General features: G+C 41.4%; 1 protein-coding gene across 2 annotated transcripts in view; it reads left to right on the top strand.

The window, feature by feature from the left end:
• Positions 1–25678, top strand: part of Syx1A (Syntaxin 1A) — a 612912-nt gene that overhangs the window by 91979 nt on the left and 495255 nt on the right. For both annotated transcript variants that reach the window (XM_067139643.2, XM_067139644.2), the window contains exon 3: positions 12476–12575. In XM_067139643.2, coding sequence (XP_066995744.1) covers positions 12476–12575 — 100 coding nt within the window. The remainder of the gene's footprint in view (positions 1–12475; positions 12576–25678) is intronic.

Genomic DNA, 25678 nt, shown 5'->3' with positions numbered 1-25678 from the left:
TGTTAATGTTGAATATGTACAAATAAGTGTAATAAAAATGCTCGATAAGCTGATAGTTTCGTTAGGTAAGCAGTGAAAGCACAGACTCTTCGTCCTACCTTATATTTTTAAGGCAGCGATTCGAACTTTACACTAACCGTCTTACTAATAAATGGTGTATAACTTCTATACAAGGTTTATACACCGTTTATGTGAAATTCGTTACTAATAAACCGTGTATAAGCCTCCTGTGTATACATCTGTTATAGTTATTCATTGAATTGCTTATACAGACCAGGACCCTTGTTCACCGGGCGAGTTGGCCGTGCGCGTAGAGGCGCGCGGCTGTGAGCTTGCATCCGGGAGATAGTAGGTTCGAATCCCACTATCGGCAGCCCTGAAGATGGTTTTCCGTGGTTTCCCATTTTCACACCAGGCAAATGCTGGGGCTGTACCTTAAGGCCACGGCCGCTTCCTTCCAACTCCTAGGCCATTCCTATCCCATCGTCGCCATAAAACCTATCTGTGTCGGTGCGACGTAAAACCCCTAGCAAAAAAAAAAAAAGACCCTTGTATAAGCGTTGTGTAGCAGCGAGTAGCGGAAAAAGAAACGAGTGAGCAGTTTATTTTCGTGGTATTTATTGTCTACAGTAATATAACCGTGGTGAAATATTCATCTATTTAACATTGAAAGAATGGACGATAACGTTGATTATCTTCACGATATTTTAAACATAGAAGACATACACTATTCACAGGTTATGGAGGCTAGACATCTTCATAAAGTAAAACACTTTAAAGAGACGGAATGACAATAACTATAAAATAAATGATGGTTGGGCGTATTTTTGTGTAATAATGTGTTACTGCTTAATAGACTTTTGATATTGCGAGTTTATTATACATTATCTGCCCCTACAAAGATCTTTCTCAAATTTGAGTACCTGTAAAAGGGGACATATTCCTCGAGATAAAAAATGGCATAACTTGAAAACCATACGTAATATGATTTCCATACTTTGTAGTTGAATACGGAGAAATATGATGTATAAATGCCTAATAGAACTTTTTTTGATCAAACCTTTCTTTTAAGCTACAAACCAGTTTTCCCTTTCTCCTGAAAAGTAAGGATATTGGAATGTGTACCCAACTCGCCGATTCAATTTCAATTGCTTACTTTTTCCGTACTATCCCAGTTAGGAGCCATTGATCTTTTCTTAAGCCATTCCAATTTTTTTTTTCGTTCATTACACAACCAAGCTGAAGAAATGTTGATATCAGTATAAGCTAATTTCCAGCTGTCTCACTTAGTGTAGCCACTGCCTTTTGCTCGTAAATAACCAGCAGAAGCGATCATAAAGGCGGTGAACGTGCGAAATACGTCAGTGAACTGCAGGAAGAGATTCCTACACCTTGGAACGAGTGTATACGTGCTGTACAGTAATACAATGCGTATACCTCGTTCATTAGTAAGAAAAATGTAAAACGCTTAAACAGGGTTTATTCACTGTTTAACTAAACAAGAGTTACACAACTGTATAAGGACTTTTTATTAGTAAGACGGAAAAAAAGAAGAGGTGTTACTCAATATTTTCCATTTAAAACTGTGAAAGCAAATAATTTACTGTTAGGTAAATTTCAAAGTGATAACTTAGAAGGTTTGGTCAGTTTCAATACCATATTGGTTGTAACTACAATGTTACTACAATTTAAGTCCTAGTACGTGAGATTAAAATTAGGATTAAGGGTGGTGTAGGCTTGCAGTGATGGTGGTGGTATGGAAAAGTGCAATTCGGCTGTAGTCAGTTAAACATGTCTGATTCCATCAAGACAAATGAGATCAGGCCTAATATGAAAGTAATAAAGAAGTTACTCACTTTTATCATGTGAATTTTTGGTGGGTATTTTAAGAGTATGCAGTAAGAACAATTTCCAGAAGGATAAGCTGTGACACATGTTGAGGACTCCAGGAGAGGAATGAAACAGTAACCCCTATTTTGAAGAACTAGAGGGAGGTGTGTTATGTTAGTGGTGCCGAGAGAGAGAGAGAGAGAGAGAGAGAGAGAGAGAGAGAGTGTGTGTGTGTGTGTGTGTGTGTGTGTGTGTGTGTGTGTGTGTGTGTGTGTGTGTGTGTGTGTGTGTGTGTGTGTGTGTGTGTGTGTGTGTGTGTGTGTGTGTGTGTGTGTGTGTGTGTGTGTGTGTGTGTGTGCGCGCGCGTAACAGTGACAGGAATATTTACCTTGTTGGTATGTGAAGACTACAAGGAAGACTGCCTGGATTGTAAAAATCATAAGGAAATAAGGAATGCCTTTTCTCTCTATTCACCACGAACCTACTACGCTGGCGTGGCAGGGGGAGAGGTGATACTTCCACGTGGCGCGTCCCAGATGGGGGTTGGGGGGGGCGGCGGACGTAACCGGCTTCCCGGCGGACTTGAGGGAAATACAATACATCTTGTAGACCAAACACAACCCTCCCTTCTGGGTGGGGGACGCGGAGGAAGAATACACCCATGGTATCCCCAGCCTGTCGTAAGAGGCGACTAAAAGGGGCGACCGAGGGATGATCCAATTAGAACCATGAGACTACTTGTAAAATTTACCATCACGCAGGGAACACGATGGGTCGCAAATTTACTTGCGCGTAGTACCACTGTGTTAGTTACGCAATAGGTTTGCGATTATTAGTGACAATGTGTGAATCAGGAGGTGGGTTCTGCCTCACCTGTGCTCAGTTCCCACTACGTGAGGCATTCCACGGGATAGTAAGAGTCCCTCTGGTTAGTCTACTTATGTGAGGAACGCCATAGGTTTGCGTTGCCTGTAAATAGCGCCGCAATGCGCGAAACACCATAGGTCTGTGTTACATATGCGCATTACACTACCTGTGAATTGTACCATAATGTGTGAAATATCGCGAGTCTCCGCTACTTTTGATTAGTACCGCAACACTATACATAGCATGGTTCTACTTTCCTAGTGATAAATACCATAATGAGGGGCCGGTGACCTAGATTTTTGACCCGTTTCGCCTATAAGCATAATCGATTCACCATCGTGCTATAGAAGCAGTCCCTTGGTCAGTAATACTATTGTTTTGTGCTAGCTTCTGTGCATGTGAGGCACTGTGGGTCGGATCCACTGATCGTTTTAAATTCATATCCATCCATCCATTCTTCGTCCTAACGCTTTGAATTCTGGTCAGTGGAGGATTTGGGACTCTTTAAGTTGTCATTTCATTTCGTCTCATTTCGTATCATTAGGGGGCCAATGACCTCGATGTTAGGCCCCTTTAAACAATCAATCTCTCTATCCAGTGCTGCTTTAGGAAGAGATGGAAAATCTGTAGTTCTGGTTTGAACGTGGTCATTGTGGTTGTGATGATAATGGTCTGATAGACTGTTTGTCTACATTTTCCAATGTCATGTTAAATAATTATAGAAAACAGATGAAGAACAGGAGTTATGTCTGCAGGGAGGATAAAAACATTAAGCGGAGGAAGCTAGCAACGCTCCACAATAATGAGCTTGTGAGTACGTTCTTGAAGTGTTTTGGTTTTTTTCATGTAAAATGTGTATTTCTAACTTCAGTGAATGCATTTGCTGATGTGTGTTTCCTAGTATAATTTTACAAAGATTATGCATTTATCATAAGCACTTTGTTAGTCTAAATGTAGTGCATATGGGTGAAGTCATTCAAACTCGGACACGCCTCCTTTTCTCTCGGCCTCCGCTTGACAGATACAGCGTTGCCAAGCGTACCTTCCGTCTTTAACTGTAGTGGCTCTGCGTATGACGCATGGCTAAGTGCCTTAAATTTGGACAAGTGCAGTACTGTTTACTTGTCAGATGAGATTGACATCCAACGACAGTGAGTACACTTGAATATCGGATCGCACTGGTCACAACTGCACAACGGACATGTCTGAGTAAAGACGATCAGTAACTTAAATCTCCGGAGTAAAGCTTCGACGACTGACGCTGGGTTCCGTCCCGCTCGTAGTTTTGAGGGTGTCTGGAACTATTTCCTTATGCGCTAAAGCAGGGACTTAACGTAGTTGTTTTTGCCGTGTCACTCGTTCGATGGCTCACACCCGAGCTTATTTCAGTCAAAATATTGGCGCAACACTATTTTCATATTCAGTCGCAACGGCCATCTTGAAATTTAAGCGCTTGAGTTGAATTATTTAGTTCCGCAGACACACAGAATCTTAACGCCATCTTTCCAAATCTGGTTGTAGCCTTGGTCCCGAAGTGTCATAACGACGCACTTGGTGAAATTATGCATTTCCTTTCACTGTTACCTTTTCGGAATGACGCAAAATTGCAAATTATTTTACGGAACTGTTTGAGGACTCGAACTTGCGTTTAATTGTCGCCTGTGCCGTGAAATACTGGTCGGTCTTGGCCTGAATGGACGAACAGTTGACATCTGAATGTATGATTGGTGGACATGGAGCAGTCCATTTTAGGGGAGTCATATCTCTGTCCTCCTTGCATAATTTCGTTTTTCTTTCTTTGGGAAATGCGCAGTAGATAAAGAGAAAGATGGTTTCTCATGAGAATGTTGTGAAGCTGGCGAAAACGTGCAGGGGTGTTCCAGGCTTTTTTTGGCCGTAACACAAGAAATCTTTACTGTAAGCGTGCCCCCTGGTTCAACGATTCTACGAGGTGGTATGACTGTCGCTCGGATTTGAAACTGCATTCGGGAATAAGAATTTGCATTATACATGAAATTAATTTCACATAATTCCACACGGGGTAAGGATGCAATGGTTATGCATGTTCGGACATGTTCGTTGACAGACGCTCTGTTAGCTCTCTAGACTGTCTTGTGAAGGATTCTTTTTAATATTGTGTTCGAAGAAATAAAATATGCTCCTGCATTAATGATGCGAACCTTGTGCAGCTTGGGTGATGTAATTAATTACTGCTTCGTATCCACTTGAGCCAAGTAGGCAAATAGCGTATATGTGATGTGTAGAAGACTAAATGTGTAGCGTGCATCTTAGAAATAAAACGGTGACTACTAGGAAAACGTGTTAGCTGAGAGGAGGTGAGGGGAATGAAATAAGTACAATAATTTAAATTTAACGAAATATTGTGTAATTATTTACAAAATTATATACAGTGAGTCACCTTAATATTCAGACACCATATGACATGAAAAAAATCTGTACATTATATTTGTATTTTCTTGACACATACAGGAAAGAAAGTTTGACAACACAAAACACCAATGTTTCCAATATAACATAATAATAAGAGTGTCTCAGAACAAAAATGACATGTAGATAAAAGTCGTCACTTTATCACATAACAAAACCACTTTAATATTTGGACACAAGGATCATAACGGCCGAAACTGTAGCATAACATGGAACTCAAATCAATCTAGTACTTGGTGGCATTGCCACGGCTTTCAGTTGTTGTGGCATAGAACAAACTAACTTTTCCGTGTCCTTAGGGCTAATATTAGCCCGTTCTTGTATCAGTTCTCTTTGCAGTCCTTTCTTTGATGTTATTCTGGAATTCTTCACTCTTGTCAAGTTCACTCCATAAATTCACAATGGGATTGAGATCTGGGATCTGGGGTGGAGTTTCAAGGATCTTTAGGCAGTTCAACAACAGCCACATTCGGACTTTCCACGCTTTATGCTTGGGATCATTATCTTGATAGAAATGAAAAATGTATCTTATCCCAAGCTTTGTTTCACTTTGGTGTAAATTCTGATTCAGGATGGATAGATACTGTTTATGGTCCATTGTATGTTCGATAAACGACATTTCACCTACTCCAGCAGACGAAAAGCACACCCATACCGTTGCATTCCCACCTCCATGTTTACAGTTAGTTGCAAATGTTGCGGTTTTAATTCATCATTTGGTTTTCACCAAGTCATTCTCCTCCCATCCCATCCATAAATATTAAATTTGCTCCCATCACAAAATAACACAAGTTTCCACCTTTCTGTGTCCTTGTGTACATATTGAAAGGCAAACTTCAGTATTTTCCTTCGGTTCACTTCACTGATAAATGGCTTTATCCTCGACAACCTCTCGTTAAATCTGGCCTTTCGAAGAGTCGTGCGTGCAGTTTGAGGGTGCACTGATTTGCCAGCTTCCTCTTCTAACGCACGTTGTGGCACATTCAGTTTAGGATCGTTCCCTATTTTTCCTAAGAGAAGTCTCTCTCCTTGATCGGTTAGCTTTTTCAGTACGGTATGGACGCAATCCTGTCCTCTTCTTTAAATCGCTGTACAGTGTCATTGGCAGTACTCTTACTCATACACAATATTTGCGCAATATCCTTGCAACTACGCCGCTTTGCATCGTGGAGAATAAGCAGTCGGCGCTGTTCAAAAGTGTTTCTGCAGTGAAGTTGAGGGGAAACTCCTTACGTTTCTCCCGTGCCGCAATTAGGTAAGGTAGTCACGTGCAAATGGAGTATCGACGATGTGTCCGAATAATAAAGTGACGCGTAGTATCTCATGATTTCCTTTTCTATCACTATCAGAACACTTCACCAATTCGCTTGACGTTTAATTTTGTTGTGATACGTGGGGTATATACTCATAAATTGTTGGACGTGTGTTTGTTGTATATAAATTTGTTTGCGAACGCATTGTCAGGAAACATTCCATTATCTGTGTTATCCGGATATTAAGGTGACCCACTGTAAACTATTACCGGTTTTACTACAATCCGTGTAATGTTGACAGGGTTATGTTCCTTGGCATCTTACTGCGAAGAGGTGGCATACCCGAAAAACTGAAGCCCCTGCAACATTGAAATTTAAGAAAATATTTATTGTTTACGAATTTAAGTTTTATAAATATATTATCTATGTCATGTTTTGTAAAGAAGCTGTTGTTTTTACCATGCATCCTACTTACGGTGAGATTCACTTGTCCTGTTTCCGTTAGATTCATCAATTATAGCAAATATAGATTCAAGTTCACATATACACTCTCTGCAGTTCACTATCATCGGATTAGGCTACGGCCACACTTGCGTGTTTTCCCGCAGCGGGACTGCGTGTTTTTCACGCAGCTGGACGACCTGCGAGGGGGGTGGCCACACTTGCGGTTTGTTCACGCTGGATTTTTGCGTGTTTTTCACCAACTTGACGACAACACGTGGCCACACTTGCGTGTTTGTACGGCATGATTATATTAGTGTTGTATATTGTGATGCCGGCCCTGTGGTGTAGGAGTAGCGTGCCTGCCTCTTACCTGGAGGCCCCGGGTTCGATTCCCGGCCAGGCTCCCCTGTGGGTGGGGGCGGTAGAATAACACCCACGGTATCCCCTGCCTGTCGTAAGAGGCGACTAAAAGGGGACCCAGAGGGTTTGAACTCCGGAGCGTGGGTTGGCGACCACGGGGCCCTTAGCTGAGTCCTGGGATTGCTTCCACTTACTTGTGCCAGGCTCCTGACTTTCATCTATCCTATTCGACCTCTCTTCGTCAACTCTTGTTCTTTTTCGACCCCGACGCTATGAGGTTTGCGAGGGCTACGGAGTCTTTCATTTTCACGTCCTTCGTGGCCCTTGTCTTCCTTTGGCCGATATATTCATTTTTCGAAGTGTTGGATCCCTTCCATTTTTCCCTCTGATTAGTGTTATATGGAGGATGGTTGCCTAGTTGTACTTTCTCTTAAAACAATCATCACCACCACAATCCCGGCCAGGTCAGGAATTTTTACCTGGACCTGAGGGCTGGTTCGTGGTCTAGTCAGCCTACGTGATTAGAATTGAGGAGCTATCTGACGGTGAGATAGCGGCCCCGGTCTAGAAAGCGCAGAATAACGGCCGAGAGGAGTCGTCGTACTGACCACGACACCTCGTCATTTGCAGGCCTTCGGGCTGAGCAGCGGTCGCTTGGTAGGCCAAGGCACTTCAAGGGCTTTAGTGCAATGGGGTTTGGTTTTGGTTGTATATTGTGAGTAGCAAAACATCGCCATTGCTCTTCATATAGAAGGCATTCGATTTTTAAATAATAATTCCGTTGTTGTTTTATGTGCTTGGTTGTACTTCGCCGTCGTCAGCGTCAAACAAAACATTGGATCCATCCTGTATTAAGTGACAGGTCATCAAATGGACAATTTGTGCTCCTACACTATAAACTAAAAGACAACCAAGATAATTTGAGTATTACAGATTGTCCGTGACCTTATTTGAACTGCTTTTCTGTATGTTGAAAAATGCTATCAGCGAAAGAAACACAAGGCTGCGGGAATGTATTCCTGAGGAAGAAAAACTCGCATTGACATTAAGATGTCGTTAAGGCATGGGTACCTTTGTACCTCCAAAATTATCAGTTCACTGTCTAACATTCTCCTAAGTTTTTCACGAACAAAACCGCAGCGTCTTCTTCCTGCAAGTGTGGCCAGGCACTGCTGAGCGGGAGAGCGTGAAACACGCAAAGAAAATGGACCCCGGCCCATTCTCGAGCGGGCGACCTTGAAGACGCGCCTTGTCTCTTGTCCCGCTGCGTCTTTTTCCCGCAAGTGTGGCCAGTCCCATTAAAGTCAGTGTGGTGCATTTTTAGCGCGTGTTTTCCCGCAGTCACGCTGCGGGAAAAAACGCAAGTGTGGCCGTACACTTAGGTCGATCCGAATCGATACCATTTTCACCTCGGTGCTTGTAAATCGGTTGACAGCGTCTGCATGCAGCTACATCGCTTGACATCTTACTGTGGAGGGGTAGCATGTCCCAAAAGAGCATGCACGTAGGGATTAAGGTAATCGCCCACTGCAGGGAACCGCGCCGCGCCGCGCGGAACAAGCTTGTGGAACATTCCACGGGCCATTTTCCGAGACTTCGCCCATACAGCACACCTCAACGCGCCGCCTCTCTCCAGTTGGGGAAGTGCAGCTCACACAGAAATGAGTTCCAGTTCCGAGGAGGACTTATTATTTGCGGTTGCGATATTTGCAAATGAGGAAGAAGAAAAACGCGAAAGAAAAGTTTGGGTCCACAACATTTATGAGAAAAGGGAAACATACGGAGAGTTTCACCATTTATTTCCTGATCTACTAAAGGACCGAAGTAAATTTTCCCACTGCTTTCGTATGTCCCAAGAAAAATTCTATGAACTATTGAACCTAGTTAAGCCGTGTGTACTGAGTTCGATAGCTGCAGTCGCTTAAGTGCGGCCAGTATCTAGTGTTCGGGAGATAGTACGTTCGAACCCCACTGTCGGCAGCCCTAAAAATTGTTTTCCGTGGTTTCCCATTTTCACACCAGGCAAATGCTGGGGCTGTACCTTAATTAAGGCCACGGCCGCTTCCTTTCCACTCCTAGCCCTTTCCTGTCCCATCGTCGCCATAAGACCTATCTGTGTCGGTGCGACGTGAAGCAACTAGCAAATAAAAAAAGCCGTGTGTAGAGCAAGAAAATAATATCACCTTTCGCCGAGAAAGGCGTACAGTGCACAATATCACTAACCGCGTGAAGGTACGAGCGTGCTGGCACTAGTCGAGGACTCACGAAGACTCCCGAAACGCCACGAAACCACATTCTTTCCGTTATTCCTTCCTTCTACCCTCGCCCATACAAGCGCGCCGAAAGGAAAAAGTTCCGTTCCAGAAACCTGGGGGCTTCTGGTGCGGAAATACCACAAGCTTGTTCCGCGCGGCGCGGCGCGGCTCCCTGCAGTGGGCGTTAAGCCATTTCATTTCACAAGAAGCAGACCACGGAAATTTCTTCTCGGCTGCGCTGCGCGGTGTAGTGGGCGATTACCTTTAGCGTACGTAGACGAAAACGTGGCGGCAAACACTGAATCAGAAAGTTTTGCATCCGATGTAATGTTCTGTTTTTATAGAACATCTTATAGCCTCACTTGAGAGAGGTAAATACGAGTTACGTATCAGTCTCGCTGCTTGGAAACGGGTTTGCACATACAGTTTTATTGTCAAGACGATTGTTCGTAAATGTGCGGTCGTTCTCTCCCTTCCACTCCATAATCTTCGGTGTAGAAGCACACACTAATGATAGACATTCTTCGTTGTAACGATATTCGATAGTGGATGGTGACATCAATCATCTGAACGAGACAATAGGCTGTTGTGTTAGCAGGAATATGTTCAGATGTTTGAAATTCGAATCGAATATGAACAGGAGATTCTTTTCTAGATTCTTAATCATAAGAGCAGTCTGTAACTATAATGGGTGCTTTTTTAAATTCTTCGGGAGAAAACAGTGGATGATCTTTCCGGTAATACGGGGATTGGAATTTACAAAACCTGTCATAGAACAAGCCAAATGTATTTTTCTGGTAATTAATGTCCATGTCTTCGTCGGGATAAGACAGTCCGTTGAGGCACGATGCTTGCTCGTTTAAAAAGGCCTAACAGCTAGGTCATCGGCCTAAACCGTTGAGGCAAGAGTTTTAAACGTTTTCAATTATTTCAAGAGTAAAGAGCCTGGCAAAAGTTCGATCGCCGAAGATACCGCTGTTACTACAAGTACATCCTGATCATAAGTGTTAAAACTTCGAAGTGAATCGGCTCGTTGTCCCCTGGTGAGACTTAATAAACAGGAAAGAAAAATTAAAACTCTAGACAGCAGGCTTCCGAAATCCAGTGACTTTGTAAAAAGTGTTATAAGGCGCAAGGGGCACGAATCCTTTTAAGAAATCGTCCAGACATGGTCAGTGTTTACAGCTGTGAATAATGACCCTTCTCCCCTCTTGTGTCCTTGTACACGCACACCCACCTCACTGTATCAATCTTACAGGTTTTTGGATGTCAAGTTAATCTACCTTACACCTTATGCCTCCTATAGGTACTGATATCTACTTTCAGTATATACGCTGCAGACTTGCTTGTTGTTGCAATTCGTAAATACGTTGGCTATTATGCCCTAAACTTTTATGATGATGCATGGACCATTCTTGTTTTCGAGGGATGGTTGTCTATTTGAACTTCTGTTATTTTATTACGTGGTGTTTAGTAATTTCTTTCAGTTTTAACCTGTTTCAAATCACTTTGATGAAAGAGCGTTTTGGATTTGAACACTGTTTTCCCATTTCCACTTAAAGCTATGTGAAGATTTAACTTTCATGTTGGTGACCGGATTCCTAATCTTAACTATTTTATCATAAAATGCATCTTAACGTATTCTTCTGTCTGTAAGAACACGTTACGTAGTGGCTGTGGTGGTTGTGCTTGTGCTTAAAACGTACGCGCGTGTGTGTTCGTGAATTACATACGTAGTGTAAGGCCCCGTTCTCGTATGCAGTCCACATTCGTACAAAAGTTAAATCAGTTATTTACCTTCGTACTCGTATTGTAATGTAAAATGATAAAAGTATATTTTGCCAAGTCCATATTCTAAGGGTCCGTCCAGTCCAAAGAATTTAATCTTAGTCTAACCCCTAGAACGGGGTTTACTCAGCCTCGTGATTTCAACTGAGGATCTGACTGGTGTGTGAGGTTGTGGTCCCGGTCCAGGAAACACAGCATTTCGGTTGAGTGTGTCAGGCCAACACGTGATACTCCAATATCTGAAGGCGATCTGGCTGGACAGCAGTCGTTGGGATCTGGCGTAAGCCCGTGCTAGGCTGTGTGTGCCACGGACTTGTTTACAAGTGTATACTTGGCGGCGTATACTTACAATGTTCTGTATATGTAGTCTGCCGTTAATTCATCGGTGAGGTGCTTTCTGATTTATGAGTGACGAAAATTTTCGTTTTTATATTTATTGTATAAATTACGTAGGCCTACCGTGTTTTGAAATGAAAACTTTCCAGTCAATTTAATTTTGATTAAATTGAAACAAAAAGCGCGTCAGGTTAGATACTGAGGGGAAGTATAAAACTAAGGTTAATTTCATTTTAGGTTTCATCCCCTTACCCACAGCCGGCCTCTTCGGAATTTCAAACAACACCCCTGTATTTTGATAATTAGTTTCGAAAGAATTCTCTGGTTATTCTATTCTTCAGTTCTTGGATATTCTCAGACGGAGGAGTATAAATAACTGATTACAAATGTGTCTATAATGAAAAGTTGAGAGGTGTCAGGTATGGTGATCTTGCTGGCCATTCTAGAGCACCTTTCGTACCAATCCATTTTCCAGGTAATCTTCTATCCAGCCACTGTCGCACGTGTACTGATCTAGAAACTCAATGGTTCAGGTTGCTAAGACGATAGAAAACAACAAAGTTGAGAACAAATTAAATGAATGCTCTTTCAAAATTTAGTGTACTAATATATGTTGGTATCATTTGAAATTTCAGAGAGGGAGTGGCCGGTGGTGAAACATAGTTCAATTAACCCTAGTTCTAAATTTCACTCTCAATTTATACTTTGATGCATTTAGTATATAAATCCGTGTCTATTGTTTAAATTAAAATGGAATAGTCATTTAGGGTGGGGAGTTTTGAAATGAAGACCCTGTTCCCCATGTATGTGAACCACAAGAAAGACAGAAAGAGAGTAAATATTTTAGTATAACAATGTTCTTAAGTGTAATGCAAATATTCTTTATTTTTACAGGTGGAAGAAATACGGGAGATGATAGAGAAGATACAGGCCAATGTCGAAGAAGTTAAAAAGAAACACAGTGACATACTTTCAGCTCCTCAGACAGATGAAAGTAAGTGTTAAACGGTCACTCATGTTTCATTATTTAGCGTGTGGCTTTTAGTGCTGGGAATGTCAGAGGATATGTTCGGCTCGCCTGGATATGATGATGACGATCTAGGGAGAGCGTGAAACCCGGTGTCGCCACATAGCTTACTCCTATCTAACAATGTTAACGGAAGGGATCTGATCAAGGCTTAACATCTCCATCCGACGGACAAATCAACATCAACAGCATCGTATGCCTGTACTCCATACAAACACTGGAAATTGCTTTGGAATTTAATCCATGCCGGGCTGAATGACTCAGACTGTTGAGGTGCTGGCCTTCTGACCCCAGCTTGTCAGGTTCGATCCTGGCTCAATCAGGTGGTATTTGAAGGTGCTCAAATACGTCAGCCTTGTGTCGGTATATTTACAGAATGAATGGAGTAGTCCATCCCCTAGTTCTGGATTATCCGGAATTAAGGGAGAGAGCACTCTTTCATTGAAATTTGTTCAATTTTGATACATGCATTACAATTTAGATTTTCCTCTTATATTTGTTTAACTATACTAAATATAATTTTTGTCCTAGACGTTAGCAATGCTATATTGTCTAAGAAAACATGTATCTTACCTTAGATTACTTATACACTTAAAACAAAAATGATCATTATCAAACATACAATATTACAACTCACCTTGCGGCAAACTAACAATAAACACACACTTCTACTTCACAGCAGAAGTAATTTAAATTATTGTAAATACCGACTTTCCAGCAGATACTACATACAGTATTATGTCGAACCTTTTCAGGCAAGACACAAAAATGCCTTCACAGGCATTTAAAGAACCTTTTCAGATATATCACACTATTTAAATGCTTGCTTTAACGTCACCATGTGTCTTACCTTTACTATTTCTGGCACAAGTATTTGTTTAACAGTAACAAACTTTTAGTTAGTGCTAATCTCGTTTCATTTCCTTCTGCCACGTGCTTCTTAAAATACAGAAAAGGCTTTGCTATTCATCCTGGAGTGATCCATTTTTAGTTTAACAATTCAGCAATTGTATAAAATTCCTTCTACTTTTCATTAATATTCATCATCAAAATATTTAGTTCTCAGTGCATCATTTCCCCTACGTACTCTCATTAGATGAGCCTCTTCCAATATATCTCCACAGAGTAAACGATTTTCATTATGTTTCTCTTTCAGACCCTTGTTTCTTATACCCCATTAACCACCACACCACACCTTAGTTCTTTATTTGGTAGTCTTCCTTACCTTATTGACATATTTTGAATAATTTCACAAAATTCTGATAGGGCAAAATGTGAAACCAAAAGAACACTAATCATCTGTTTCTCCATGTCCCTCACTTAATCATTACTTTAAGAAATCTCTTCTCTTCACTGTTAGTCTCTATCCCAGTATTCCCCCATTCCTATTCTATCTAAGCATACTTTCCACTTTCGATACCCAATAATCATCATCTAGGTGTTTCATCTGGTGTTGGTATGCTAGGTTCAATATTTTCCTCCCATCTCCCCTTCTTAACCAATATTTTACTACTTTCCTGCTTATATCTGCTTGGATGTTGATATCTTCACATAGTCCTCTAGCTCCACAATTTCTGTGCATTCTGGTAGACCCCTTACTTGACAGAATTTGTTACTTATTACATCTAATTCTTTTTTTTTTACTTTGATATCCTGTATTTCTGCACCATACAGTGTTATTGATATCACAAAAGCGTTCAAAATATTTTTGTCTGGCTTGCATTCCATATTTGGCGTCTTCCTCTCTAAAGACCTTGTACTTGATAGGGCTGCCAATCCTTTCAATTTTATTTGTTCCTACCACATCCAATTCGATGTTATGATTCCTAGATATTCTAATTTATTTAAAACTAATTCTACACCTTCTAACCACCACCGCCTTTCGCTTCTCTTTAATTTCTCTTTTACAAACCATCACTTTTGTTTTCTTGATATTTATTTTCAAATTCCATATACTGCAATATTCAGTCATTTTCTTAAGACTGTTTTGCATACCGATTGTTTTTAGTGATAGCATTCCTTTCTTAAATCCTGACTGGTACACTGAGAGTATAGAGTAATCTTCTGCCCATTTCATAATTCTTTTTGCTAAAATACCAGTGTAAATCTTACTAAGTGTATTCAACAAGGTGATACCCCTTTAGTTATTTGTGTTCGATCTTACCCCCTTACCCCCTTACTCCTCCTTGCCAACATCTTGGAATTTTTCTGCCATAAAAGATTTTGTTGAATATTTTAGTTATTTCTAGCATCTGGCTGTTATTCCCCAGTTCTTTCTAGAATTCATACATAATTCCATTGACAGCACCTGATTTTCCTCCCTTAACTTTTTTCAATGTGTCTAGTACCTCGTCCGTGGCTATTACATAGTCTAGTACAGGCAGAGGAAACTCCACGTCTCAGTATACCAGTCTGTTTTCTTCCTTTCCCATGCGTCTACCCCTTAACAACCCCTTAAAATACGTTAACCACTCCTCATCGCATATGCTTACTTGGTTACAGCTTTTATAATATTTGAATATTATACTATTTCTTTTCCATACTTTCTTTGTTTAATTTTCTTTACAGTACTTGCATAATAATTTTGCCTCTTTGGCCTGCCAGTTCCTTTTATTTTCGCTCATTATATCTTTGTATTCCTTCCTCTTTTTACAAAAATCTGCTCGTAAATCCTGAGATGCCTCCTTTTGGTGTATTTTTAATGCCTTCATCACTTTATTTTTCTTTTCTTCACACTCTTCAGTAGACGTATACCATATGTTCACATTCCCTTCTCTTAGAACCATTTTTTTTACCAGCTACTTCTACTGATCTTTTAGCCATTCTTATGTTATTATCCTCTATCATATTCTCAATACCTATCTTCAAAATTTCAAAAGTTCCCCCCCTGTAGTAGTCCCTAAATTCGTCAGTGTTCCTCACTCCTTGTGTACTTTCCTAATTTTCTCTGTACATAATTAAAACGCTGTTTTCCTTCTTGTTTACCTTCGTCTCTCGGTAATCGAATAGCAACTGGGAAATGAGACGGTCTCAGATTTTTTTACCTGAATGTCCTTAAGCCTCCCTAGATGCTAGCACCAAGTCTGTAGCACTCCCTCCTGACTAGACTATGTATGTTAAGTTACCTGATTCATCCCCCAACCAGCCGCCTTTCAAAATGTACAATTCCTCTATCGCACACATTTCTAACAATTTCTCTCCATTTTTGTTACACACTTTGTCTTTACTTCTCCTTCCTTCTATTAATATTTCATCAATTTCTTTATCGTATAATTGACTCATTACGCCAACCCTTGCGTTGATATCACTCATGGGCCGATGACCTTCGATGTTAGGCCCCTTAAAACACCAAGAATCATGAAGATATCGCTCATTATAATTATTCCCGCTTCTTCATTTTCTAATTTAATCTGGTGTACAACATCAATAAGATCTTCAAAGAAGTTTCTCTTCTCAAACGGGGACCCTGGTGGGTGGTTGTAACCAAAACCTATGAAAATCAATACATTCAATTCAATTCCCACTCTGATTTCCTTTATTTTTACCCAAATAATTTCCTCACATCCTAATTCCCATAGCTCTACCTAACTGCATATTGCATCGTTTACGATCACTGATATCCCTCCCTCCCTTGCAAGCTCCTTTTGTTTCGTTCTACTCCAGACTTTAAAACCCAGTATTTGTACATTGTAGCCCCCCTGGCTACCAAGTCTCTACCATCCCAATAATCTTACTATCTCGCATTAGATTTCTAACTTCTTCATTTCACAGTTTGCTCAATATACCCTCAATGTTTATTAATCCCATGTCCCAGTCTAGCTATTTCTTCGTGGGTATATCTGCTATCGTCAAGGTCTTGCTTCTCGTCATTCGGGTTTTTCCCAACCGTATAATGGATCCACTTGGGAAGCCAGCTATTTCCTCTTCCAACCCACTGGCTTCCTCAGACCTTGTCAACCCTTTTTTTCTTAGCCCAAATGTCTTTCAAGTTTAACGCTGGCGTATGTTTCTTTTCTTCTTTTTGCCCTGGGTTATCTTGCCTCCTGGGGACCCCCTCTTCTTTAGTTGATTTTCTGGGTTGGTGATGCCTGGTTTTGAGTGCCACGTCATCCAGTTCATTATCTCTGCTTTGTTCATTGTCACACACAGCTGCCAACTCAGATCTATTGTCACTCACTAGTCCACTGGCGTTCGTATAGCTGACACATCAGGGCAATGCTCCACCTCGTGTAGCTAACTCGAGGAATTGCCCACTGTTGTAAGTCTGTTTCCATGGATGAATGTTTTTAGACCCGAATGCCACGGCTTCCCTTGATGAAAACGTAATGTTTGCATATTGTCCATTTCTTCTTGATCCAATTCTTTTTTAATCCATATTTTTGTGCCCTTCAAGCTCTTTACACTTTCCAAAATGTTTCGGGCCTTCAAACTAGATACCATACATACTTTCACTGGTCTTCTTCCCATATTGCTCCCTAATCTAAAGGTATTATCGATATCACTTTCATTACATTCGACCTTCAAATTCTCCCTGATTAAGGAAAGTATTCTATCAAACGTATAATTAAAGTTCTCTTTTTCTGTTTCTACCAGCCCATAGATTGTTTCTCTTCCTATATTCCTTCTCTTCCTTCACTCATGTCATTTCCTTTTCTTCGAGGTTCCTTAGCCTTTCTTCTAGATCCAGGACTTTCTTCCTCATTTCATCTATCTCGTTCTTGTTCTGCAGTACACTTTCTTTGGTATTCTTACGTTCTGTTTGTATTAAGGTCTTCAAATCCCTAAATTCATTTTTTTGTTCCATTAACATTTCCTTGGTCTTCTTGACTTGGCATTTTTGCATGAACTCCTTGAGCTTCTTAATATCTTCCCATGACAGCCCAGGGCCTGGATTTAACTCCACTCCACTGATCACTAGTAGCACCATCACCACAACTAATGAAAATACCATCTGCATGATGTGGAAGCTATTTTTTCACCATTTGAGTTGATTTCACTTTCCACCTGCCCTGCCATCTGCCTATAGCACATCTGTATTGATCAATTGAAACTCCTATGTTAGCACACACCTACAATTTTTACTCGCTGAGCACACCTCGTGAGCTGAATTGCAACTGCGGTAGATTTACTGGCATGTAGAAGAACTTCTGCGGGACTAAATTCTGGCACCTTGGCGTCTCCGAAAACTGTGAAAATAATTAGTAGGGCATAAAGCCATTATTATTATTATTATTATTATTATTATTATTATTATTATTATTATTATTATTATTATTGAATTGAGTACAGTAATTAGACCCTTGTTAGGCCCCTTTAAAACAAGCATTATCATCAGCAGCAGTAATTAGAAATTATATGCCACCACATCTACTCTGCCGGCCAACATTTTAATGATACTTTTTCAATCAATGGGACTCAAACCGGCTAAGCACGGTGTCAAAACCTTGTCGCCTTAACGACCATGGCCACCAGGCGGGCAATTCCGGTTGATGGGAAAGAGGCTTATGATTGAATATTGGGTACTATGGCCGTGATGGTAGAAAATCGACCATTTCATGTACTTATATATATTGTGTTCCTTGGTATGGCGGTGCGATAGGAGAAAGTCGGTATCTGGTGAAGCTTAATTTAGAGAATCCTTGGCTGTAGTTTGCAGTTTCCTTATTTTGGAAAACAGGAAGGTTTGGTCCTCCAGGAAAAAAGTGTAACACTGGTTTCTTCCGAAGAAGTGAAGCAGGAGCGTGTGAAATATGAAGATATTTTAGCAATTTTGACTCATTTAACTGATCTGAATTCAAACAATATTTTGTGTAATCTCTAATGTATGTAGTTTCTGTAGTCACTTCCAGTACATGGCTTGATCTGCTAAATTAACTGGGAAAAGGCCTCTTGTTTTATTAATAGAAATGAGATATACCGGTGCTGAACTTTCTTGGTGCTTGCTTGAGTCCGTTATTCCTGTGTTTGTTGTAATCTTGTACAGTCCTGTTAATGAGTGTGTTTAATTCCTTTAGTTCAATAATAATAATAATAAATAATAATAACAATGGCGTGTGGCCTCCGAAGAGGCCGAGTGCAGGTCTTTGACGTCGCATAGCCGACCTGCGCGTCCATGAGGGGCCCTACCTGACGGCACATACCCAGCCCCCGAGCCATTGGCACTAACCATTTATGATTAAAACCCCCTACTCGACCGGGAATCGAACCCGAGACCCTCTGGACCAAAGGCCAGAACCATTTAGCCATGGAGCCGGACTTTAGTTCAATGATTGTTGCCGAATATGTTATACCTCTTGTGGCCTAGAGACTTGTTTGTACAGATTACATTATGGGTAGTTTTCTGTTTCCTTGAATAGTCTGCATTCTTGGTTGTTCTGTAGAATTCTCATTTTACGTTATGCGTCATGCCCGGAGCATATCTTGTGAGGAGTGCTGGTATAAATCTTACCTGAATTTCACTTTACTTACTAGTATTTGTTGTTTCCTTACATGATCCTTCGATACATAGTTCCCCATGTTTGACGCCTGTTGTTGTTTTCCACTATTTTAGATGTTCAATCCTGGACTTGATGATTTCCCTAATGGAAAACTTACGTATCACAAGAGCTAATTTTGCTATTAAGCATGATGCTAATCCTTGTCTAGCAAGTTCGTCGGCTTTTTATTTTCCTCCTAAGCCCCGGTGACCCAGTACCGACAACAAACCAAGGTTCGACAGTGCGTTGAGGCATATTTACACCAAGAGAAACTTACACTCGTTCGTGATCTGCCTCCATACACCCCCGAACCTGGCCCCCAAGTCTGCTCTTGATTCGTCCGTGTACCAAACAAATGAACACTCTAGATACACAGGCTCTTTTCATATTTTCATTATTTTGATTTCAGATTATCAAATTGTACATCGTACCGGACTTTCAATGATAAAGAAAACTCAATTGGCTCGTTTTCCTGCTTTCCCCAGAATCATTTTTCATTTTGTGGCATGAATGCCATCCTGATCACAACATTCACTAAAGTGTATTATTTTTAAGTACTGAATACACATTTCTCTTTGCTCAAAATAAGTTTAAAATTACTTACAGGTGATGCTTGTTCTACGCGACGCAATTCGACATTCCAGCCTTCTGATTGTACTCGTGATTTTAAACTTTGTTCCTTTTATTGATGTTTGTCTAACTCCTCCCGCGCCTATTATACTTCGAAACGCCTTCATAACCAAGCATCCTAATAATTGTTATGGGAAGCGAGGAATTCCAGTTAGGACCCGGATGACTTTCGCCGGCTTATCGTGCATGTAGTGTTAGCTCATTTGCCCCATAGTTGCTATGAATGGTATTGATTGTGCACCTTAGCCTCGGTTGGCCTCTTCCAATCAAAGGTCGGAATAATTACGAAATCTTCTGGTCAACGCACACGAAGCTGGCGATCGACCTTGTACCGGGTAGTCCTTGAAATGAAACATTTTGTCGTCACAGCTTGGTGTAACCAACTCGAGTCTTTTGAACATGTCCATGCCAGCGGGTGTCCATCCTCAGTGGCCAACATAAAGTTATCCTAGTTATTTCAATTATAGGAGAGTGAACGGCGGCAACTCGTCTTTCATTTTAACATTCCTTTGAACGGGGTATCATCTATTACAATCGTACATGAATATCATACATCCCTACCGTGCTAGTTAGGGCCGGTTCTACTACCTACTGGTAAAGTAGCGCGTAATTTGCCCTCCGCGTAAAAGGATGTTTCCGTCCGACCACTCCCAGGTAGCGCTATCAGCAGCATAAATCGTCGATACCCGGCGCGTAATTTATCGGCCACTTCGAGGGCCCGATAAGACTTTACCTGCCCGGCAAGTTTCGAGAGTTGAACATTATTAGCTGTATTTCTGGTGATATGCAACTTAAATTAGCTTAGTATACTGATAAAAGCAGTATACTGTAACAGTGATCGATATTGTATTGCAGGATTTTGAACATTAATGCTTCCCTGTAGTTGCAACGGTCACACCAGCCTCTCGCATCGGTAGCGCAAGGAACACATTTTATACGTCAAGCTTTCGTAAAGAAACTCTAAAAGGATATAACATCAAAATCTATTTGGAAATCATTTTAAATTGGCTTTACTTTTCTACTTCCTCAGTTTTCGGACAGGAGATATATATTACTGTATGTATATTACCTAACTCGAGCGTTTTCCTGGCGTAATGGTTAACACGCTCGCTTCGTAATACGAACTGTGCAGGTTCGAGTCTTTATTATGACGAATCTTTTTTATTTCTATTATTAGCGTTGTGTTAATCTGTACGCCTCTTTTCATACGTTCTTATCACAATATTATGTCTACTAGGAAAATTGCTTTATATGTATGCTACTTATAGCAAGTGATGTTATGATTAAAAGCACATAGGACTGTCGCCCAGGTAGCAGATTCCCTATTAGTTGTTTACATAGTCTTGTAAATTATTTCGAAGAAATTGGAAACTATTCCATTCCCGAATTCCTCTTCCTGTGAATGGATATTTATCCCGATTAGTTCTTTACATTTACAGTACCTTCCAACTTTATCTTCATAAAGTTATACAGTAAAATTAAAATGAAATGCTTTATCAACAAATGGAAGCATCTGAAACTAAACGAGGTCACAGAACTAGTTGCAAATAGAGCATTGCGGACATACTTAATCAATTCACAGAAGCCTGCAGATAGAATGCTCAAAGGCAGTAAGTCCGTAAAGGTGTGTGTGTGTGTGTGTGTGTGTGTGTGTGTGTGTGTGTGTGTGTGTGTGTGTGTGTGTATACGTATATGGAAGCGCGTAGAAGAGAGTTAAGAACAACGGCAGGGAACGAAAATACATTTTAAAATGTAAATTAGAAATACGATGAAAACCTGCGTACCTTCTATTACGGAGCGAGCGACTTGACCAATCTACTACGAGAATACTTTTCAAAAACTCTGCCTTACATGACAGGTTATAACTGGCGTAAGAAAATGTAATCTCGAGATTTTAATCCCAATTAGGTATTGATATCGAAGATCATAGATTAAAATCACGAAAGCTTGACATGAATCGTTGTCCATAACTCTTAAGACTCCCTTTATTAGGCTTTTTGGTGATAATCAGCAGACGCAAGCACAGGGAAATAAGACAATCGAAATGGGTTTCATGCATCTGACGATATAGCACCACACTCGAAAGCGAGAAATCGCTGAAAATCAGTCTAGCCAACTTCGTATATCGGTGTCGAGCTCCTGGTAGCTACCTAGCTCTTGCGCGGAGGTGGTTGGACGCAAGCCAAAGTACCAGCCGATTTACACCTCCAGGTAGTTTACCTCCCGGGCAGCTGCCAGCCACTTAACCAGCAGATGGTAGAACCGGCCCTTAGTCGTGCTGTTAGTCGCGCAACTGTGAGCTTGCATTCGGGAGATGGTGGGTTCGAACCCCACTGTCGGCAGCCCTGAAGATGGTTTTCCGTGGTTTTCTATTTTCACGAGGCAGATGCTGGGGCTGTACCTTAAGGCCGCGATCGCTTCTTTCCTACTCCTAGCCCTTTCCTATCCCATCGTCGTCATAAGACCTATCTGTGTGTGTGTGTGTGTGTGTGCGACCCTAAGCAAATTGAAAAAAGAAATCGTACATTCCTAAGCAGTAATATACTCACACATATCTACAGCTAGGAGCGTTAAGCTGCCGTAGGGGTCGGGTGTTTCACAGTCTAACTTACGGTTCCTCAGCTTTTAAAATGAAAAACGCAGTAAGTGTGTGCATTGACGTCAGTTACTGATCGTGCATACAGTTAATTATCGCTGATTAGATAACACGTATGTATGCCCTTGGGTACAGATTTATATCTTATCATAAGTGACGTAGTATGATGCGAGATCGCTGATCCTGACTTTGGAGACTGTTTAGTTATATGCCATAGCCCTTGTTAAACGTCTTGTAGTATCTTTCCACGTACATCCATTGGAGAAAAAACTGTTAGTTGCTGGTAAAGGAAAGGACGTGCGAAGCACTCAAAAGGATACAATAAAGTCGCTCTCGTGTCTTGAATTTGAACCGAAGCTGTATTTATGCTATACTTAGGACAGGACTACATACTGAATCTTAGAACGTAAAGAAGAGGGGCAGTTATTTACACTTCACAGAATGCGATTCATTTCCAACATTTAAATGCATATTTGGCATATTTATAACGTTTCCGAAGTATCATCTCCCTTTCTGATGTTAAATCTTCTCTCATCGCGTTAACGCATGAAAGCATTCAATCAGGCAACTGGGTCGCAGATGTCAGTCATTTGCTGATTGGCTATTCCACCACTCATTTACTTCATGTAAGGTGGACATATATATATACGAAGGTTATGCTTGCCGGGGAATCTCGAAGCGCCGTGCTGATTAAACTCCGTGTTGGTCGAGAGGAAGAGTGTCAGTCTGTGTGTTGAGAGCATTTGTGGGATTAGTTCTGTCCAAATTTAAATTCTTAATGCGCTGCTACTAAAGCTGAAAGTTAAAGTAACATTAGAGGTGGAGACGTAAAGGTGTACAACGTGATTTTACTTTCGACTTGATATCAACAGGTGGTGGACTACTGTTTTTAAAACTGTGTAGAATACATAGGATACGAAAAATTATTTAAAATGATTCAACACAGAAACTTACTGAAATGTAGTGTTTGCATTCACTATCCCATTAATACAATAGGACATGAGTAAGTCCTGAATAACTTTCTCGCAAACCCTCCAGTATGTCCCGGATGAAAGAAAATTGCGTAAGGAGTACGTTTTGCGTTGTTTTTGTAATCTTGCCTCAGAAATACAAGAAAAGCCGGAAAAACAGTTTAGTGGCCAGTGGCGATTCCACGAGCCTTCCCATTGCAAACATTTTAGTTGGTACTTTAAGTGAGGAACGTCTGTCTCCGTAGGCAAAGGTTTAGCATTCTAGCCTTTGGTCTAAGAGGCACTGGGTTCGACAGGGTCGAGAATTTAACTTCATCGGTTAATTCCTTTGCCTCAGGGGGAGGTGGGGGTAAGAGAGAATTATATTAAGTAATGAGGAAAAACAGACCTCGCCATTCATTCTTAATGTGTCGTTAAAAATCTTTTTGACATTTCAACTGTAACCATGTATACCTGGTGAATCGGCTGCCCTTTCCAATGTTTTGTTCTGCAGCCCAGCAAGCGTCTAGGATCGTCGTGAGGTAACTATTTCTGTCAGTATCCCGTGGGGTACTAATTCACTGTAAGTAAATCCTGCGCACGTTTCTGAACACTAACGTCGTTCCCGCCAGGAGACTATAACACGTTTGAAAACTGTGACATCCATCCAAGCATATATCGTACGTCAATCTACTATATAACTGTTTTATGATGTCGTGTCATTTGACATGGTATAGAAAAACGCGAAATTAACGCTTCAAACTACGATACAGTGACGTGGAGAGCGTGCGAAACAGCGAACGCAGTTTTGAGGGGTCCGAATCCTAAATCATACAAACATTTTTACATTGATATGAAGCTACAGTGCTTAAACGCACGCCAATGTGTGCCACACGCAAGCAGTAAATCGCCGTTATTGTTTTTGTTTGTTGCGTACACTGCGTGGCTGTGTGGTTGGAATGAAGGCGCTCAAGTCATTCGCTGTGTTTTCCATGGACGCATATGTTGACATGCTCCTTATCTACGAACAAGTCAGAGAGAATTCATTGCAGATAATACGTCTTTATCAGGAAAGGTATCCGGGCAGGCGACATCTACGCTCGAAAGCCCAGGCGGTATCCCAAACTCATCGGTGGGGAGTGCCATGTACCAAGGCTGCACTAGGTATATCTAGTTGGCCTTGCATGTACCCGGCAGTAGTATCTATCTGACATTGCAGGTCACCGTATAGCCGATTGCCACAACATATCAGTTTATTTATACTCATTCGTTCTTATGACACTCTGTGTACGCTATGGTGTACATGCTACTGAGGGTGATTTGAGGGAGTCAGTCTTGGGGTTCCTTGCCTCAATCGGTCCGTATAAGGCATAGTCTTAACATCGGACTCCGGACAATACTTGCTATGACCAGGTGGGTATTGCGTCGGCTGCTTGGTATGGCTGTAAAAGCTCTGATCGGAGAGAGCGACATTCAGCGAGGATGATTTAGGACATGGCTTCGAAACGTCTCGAGTCTGCCCAGGGCGGTCCGCCACCCAAATTTTTAACGCTGAGGTGAGGGAGGGGGGAGGTCAACCCTTTAGGAAAAGGCACAGTGTGTAAATATGGGATCGAGCTTCCCTGGGTTCCTGGTTGCTACCAGAACCCATGGGAGTGACTTCCAGTTGGTGAATTCTGTTTAGACACATAGGTGTCTACGGCGAATTTGATGACTTGACTCGCACTGCACTCCGAGCAGATTGGTTGCTCAAGTGCGCCCATTTTGGTGAAATTCCCGTCATAGTGAAAGAGCACAAATCCTTGAATCTGGTTCGCGGATTCATTTTTCACTGTGACCTTATCTTAAATACTGACGATGAGTTGAAGACATAAAGAACCGCTGTGTGACACACGTTCAGCGCATTACGTGCAGTGTCCTCGGTGAAGACATTGCCACCGGTGCCTTCATTCTCTCTTTCAAGTTGTCACTCTTACCAGAAGAATTCAAGGTAACAATCTATAGTTGCGATGTGAGAGCGTGCATCCCGCCGCCCATAACTCGTTTGTCGAATCAGTCTGTGTGTGGTACATTTGGAAGGGAAAATTACGGCGCGGATGAGTGCACTAACTGCCTTGGTCCTCGAGATAGAAATTGTCCTGTCTATCGGTGAGAAGTACAGAGAGATCAAGAGATCAAGACCCGGGATGGTCATGCCTACCAGGCAGTGCGCCATAAATTTCAATGTATGAATGCACCAGCATACGTAAAACATCAGTGTGATAGCACAGATCCTACCAGGTTCTCGTCGTTTCTTTCAGTAACACTTGCGAAGATCGCTGCGCTCAAGGCGGCAGTTCTTCCTGTGAGCAAAGCCGCGGAGTAAAATCTCGGAAGGTGGGGTCATCCCAGCCTTCAACCACAAACAACCCTTTGCCG

This window comes from Anabrus simplex, chromosome 2 (assembly GCF_040414725.1).
Source record: "Anabrus simplex isolate iqAnaSimp1 chromosome 2, ASM4041472v1, whole genome shotgun sequence".
Lineage (NCBI taxonomy): Eukaryota > Metazoa > Arthropoda > Insecta > Orthoptera > Tettigoniidae > Anabrus > Anabrus simplex.
The sequence above is the reverse complement of the archived record's forward strand: the minus strand, read 5'-3'. Positions and strand labels throughout refer to the sequence as shown.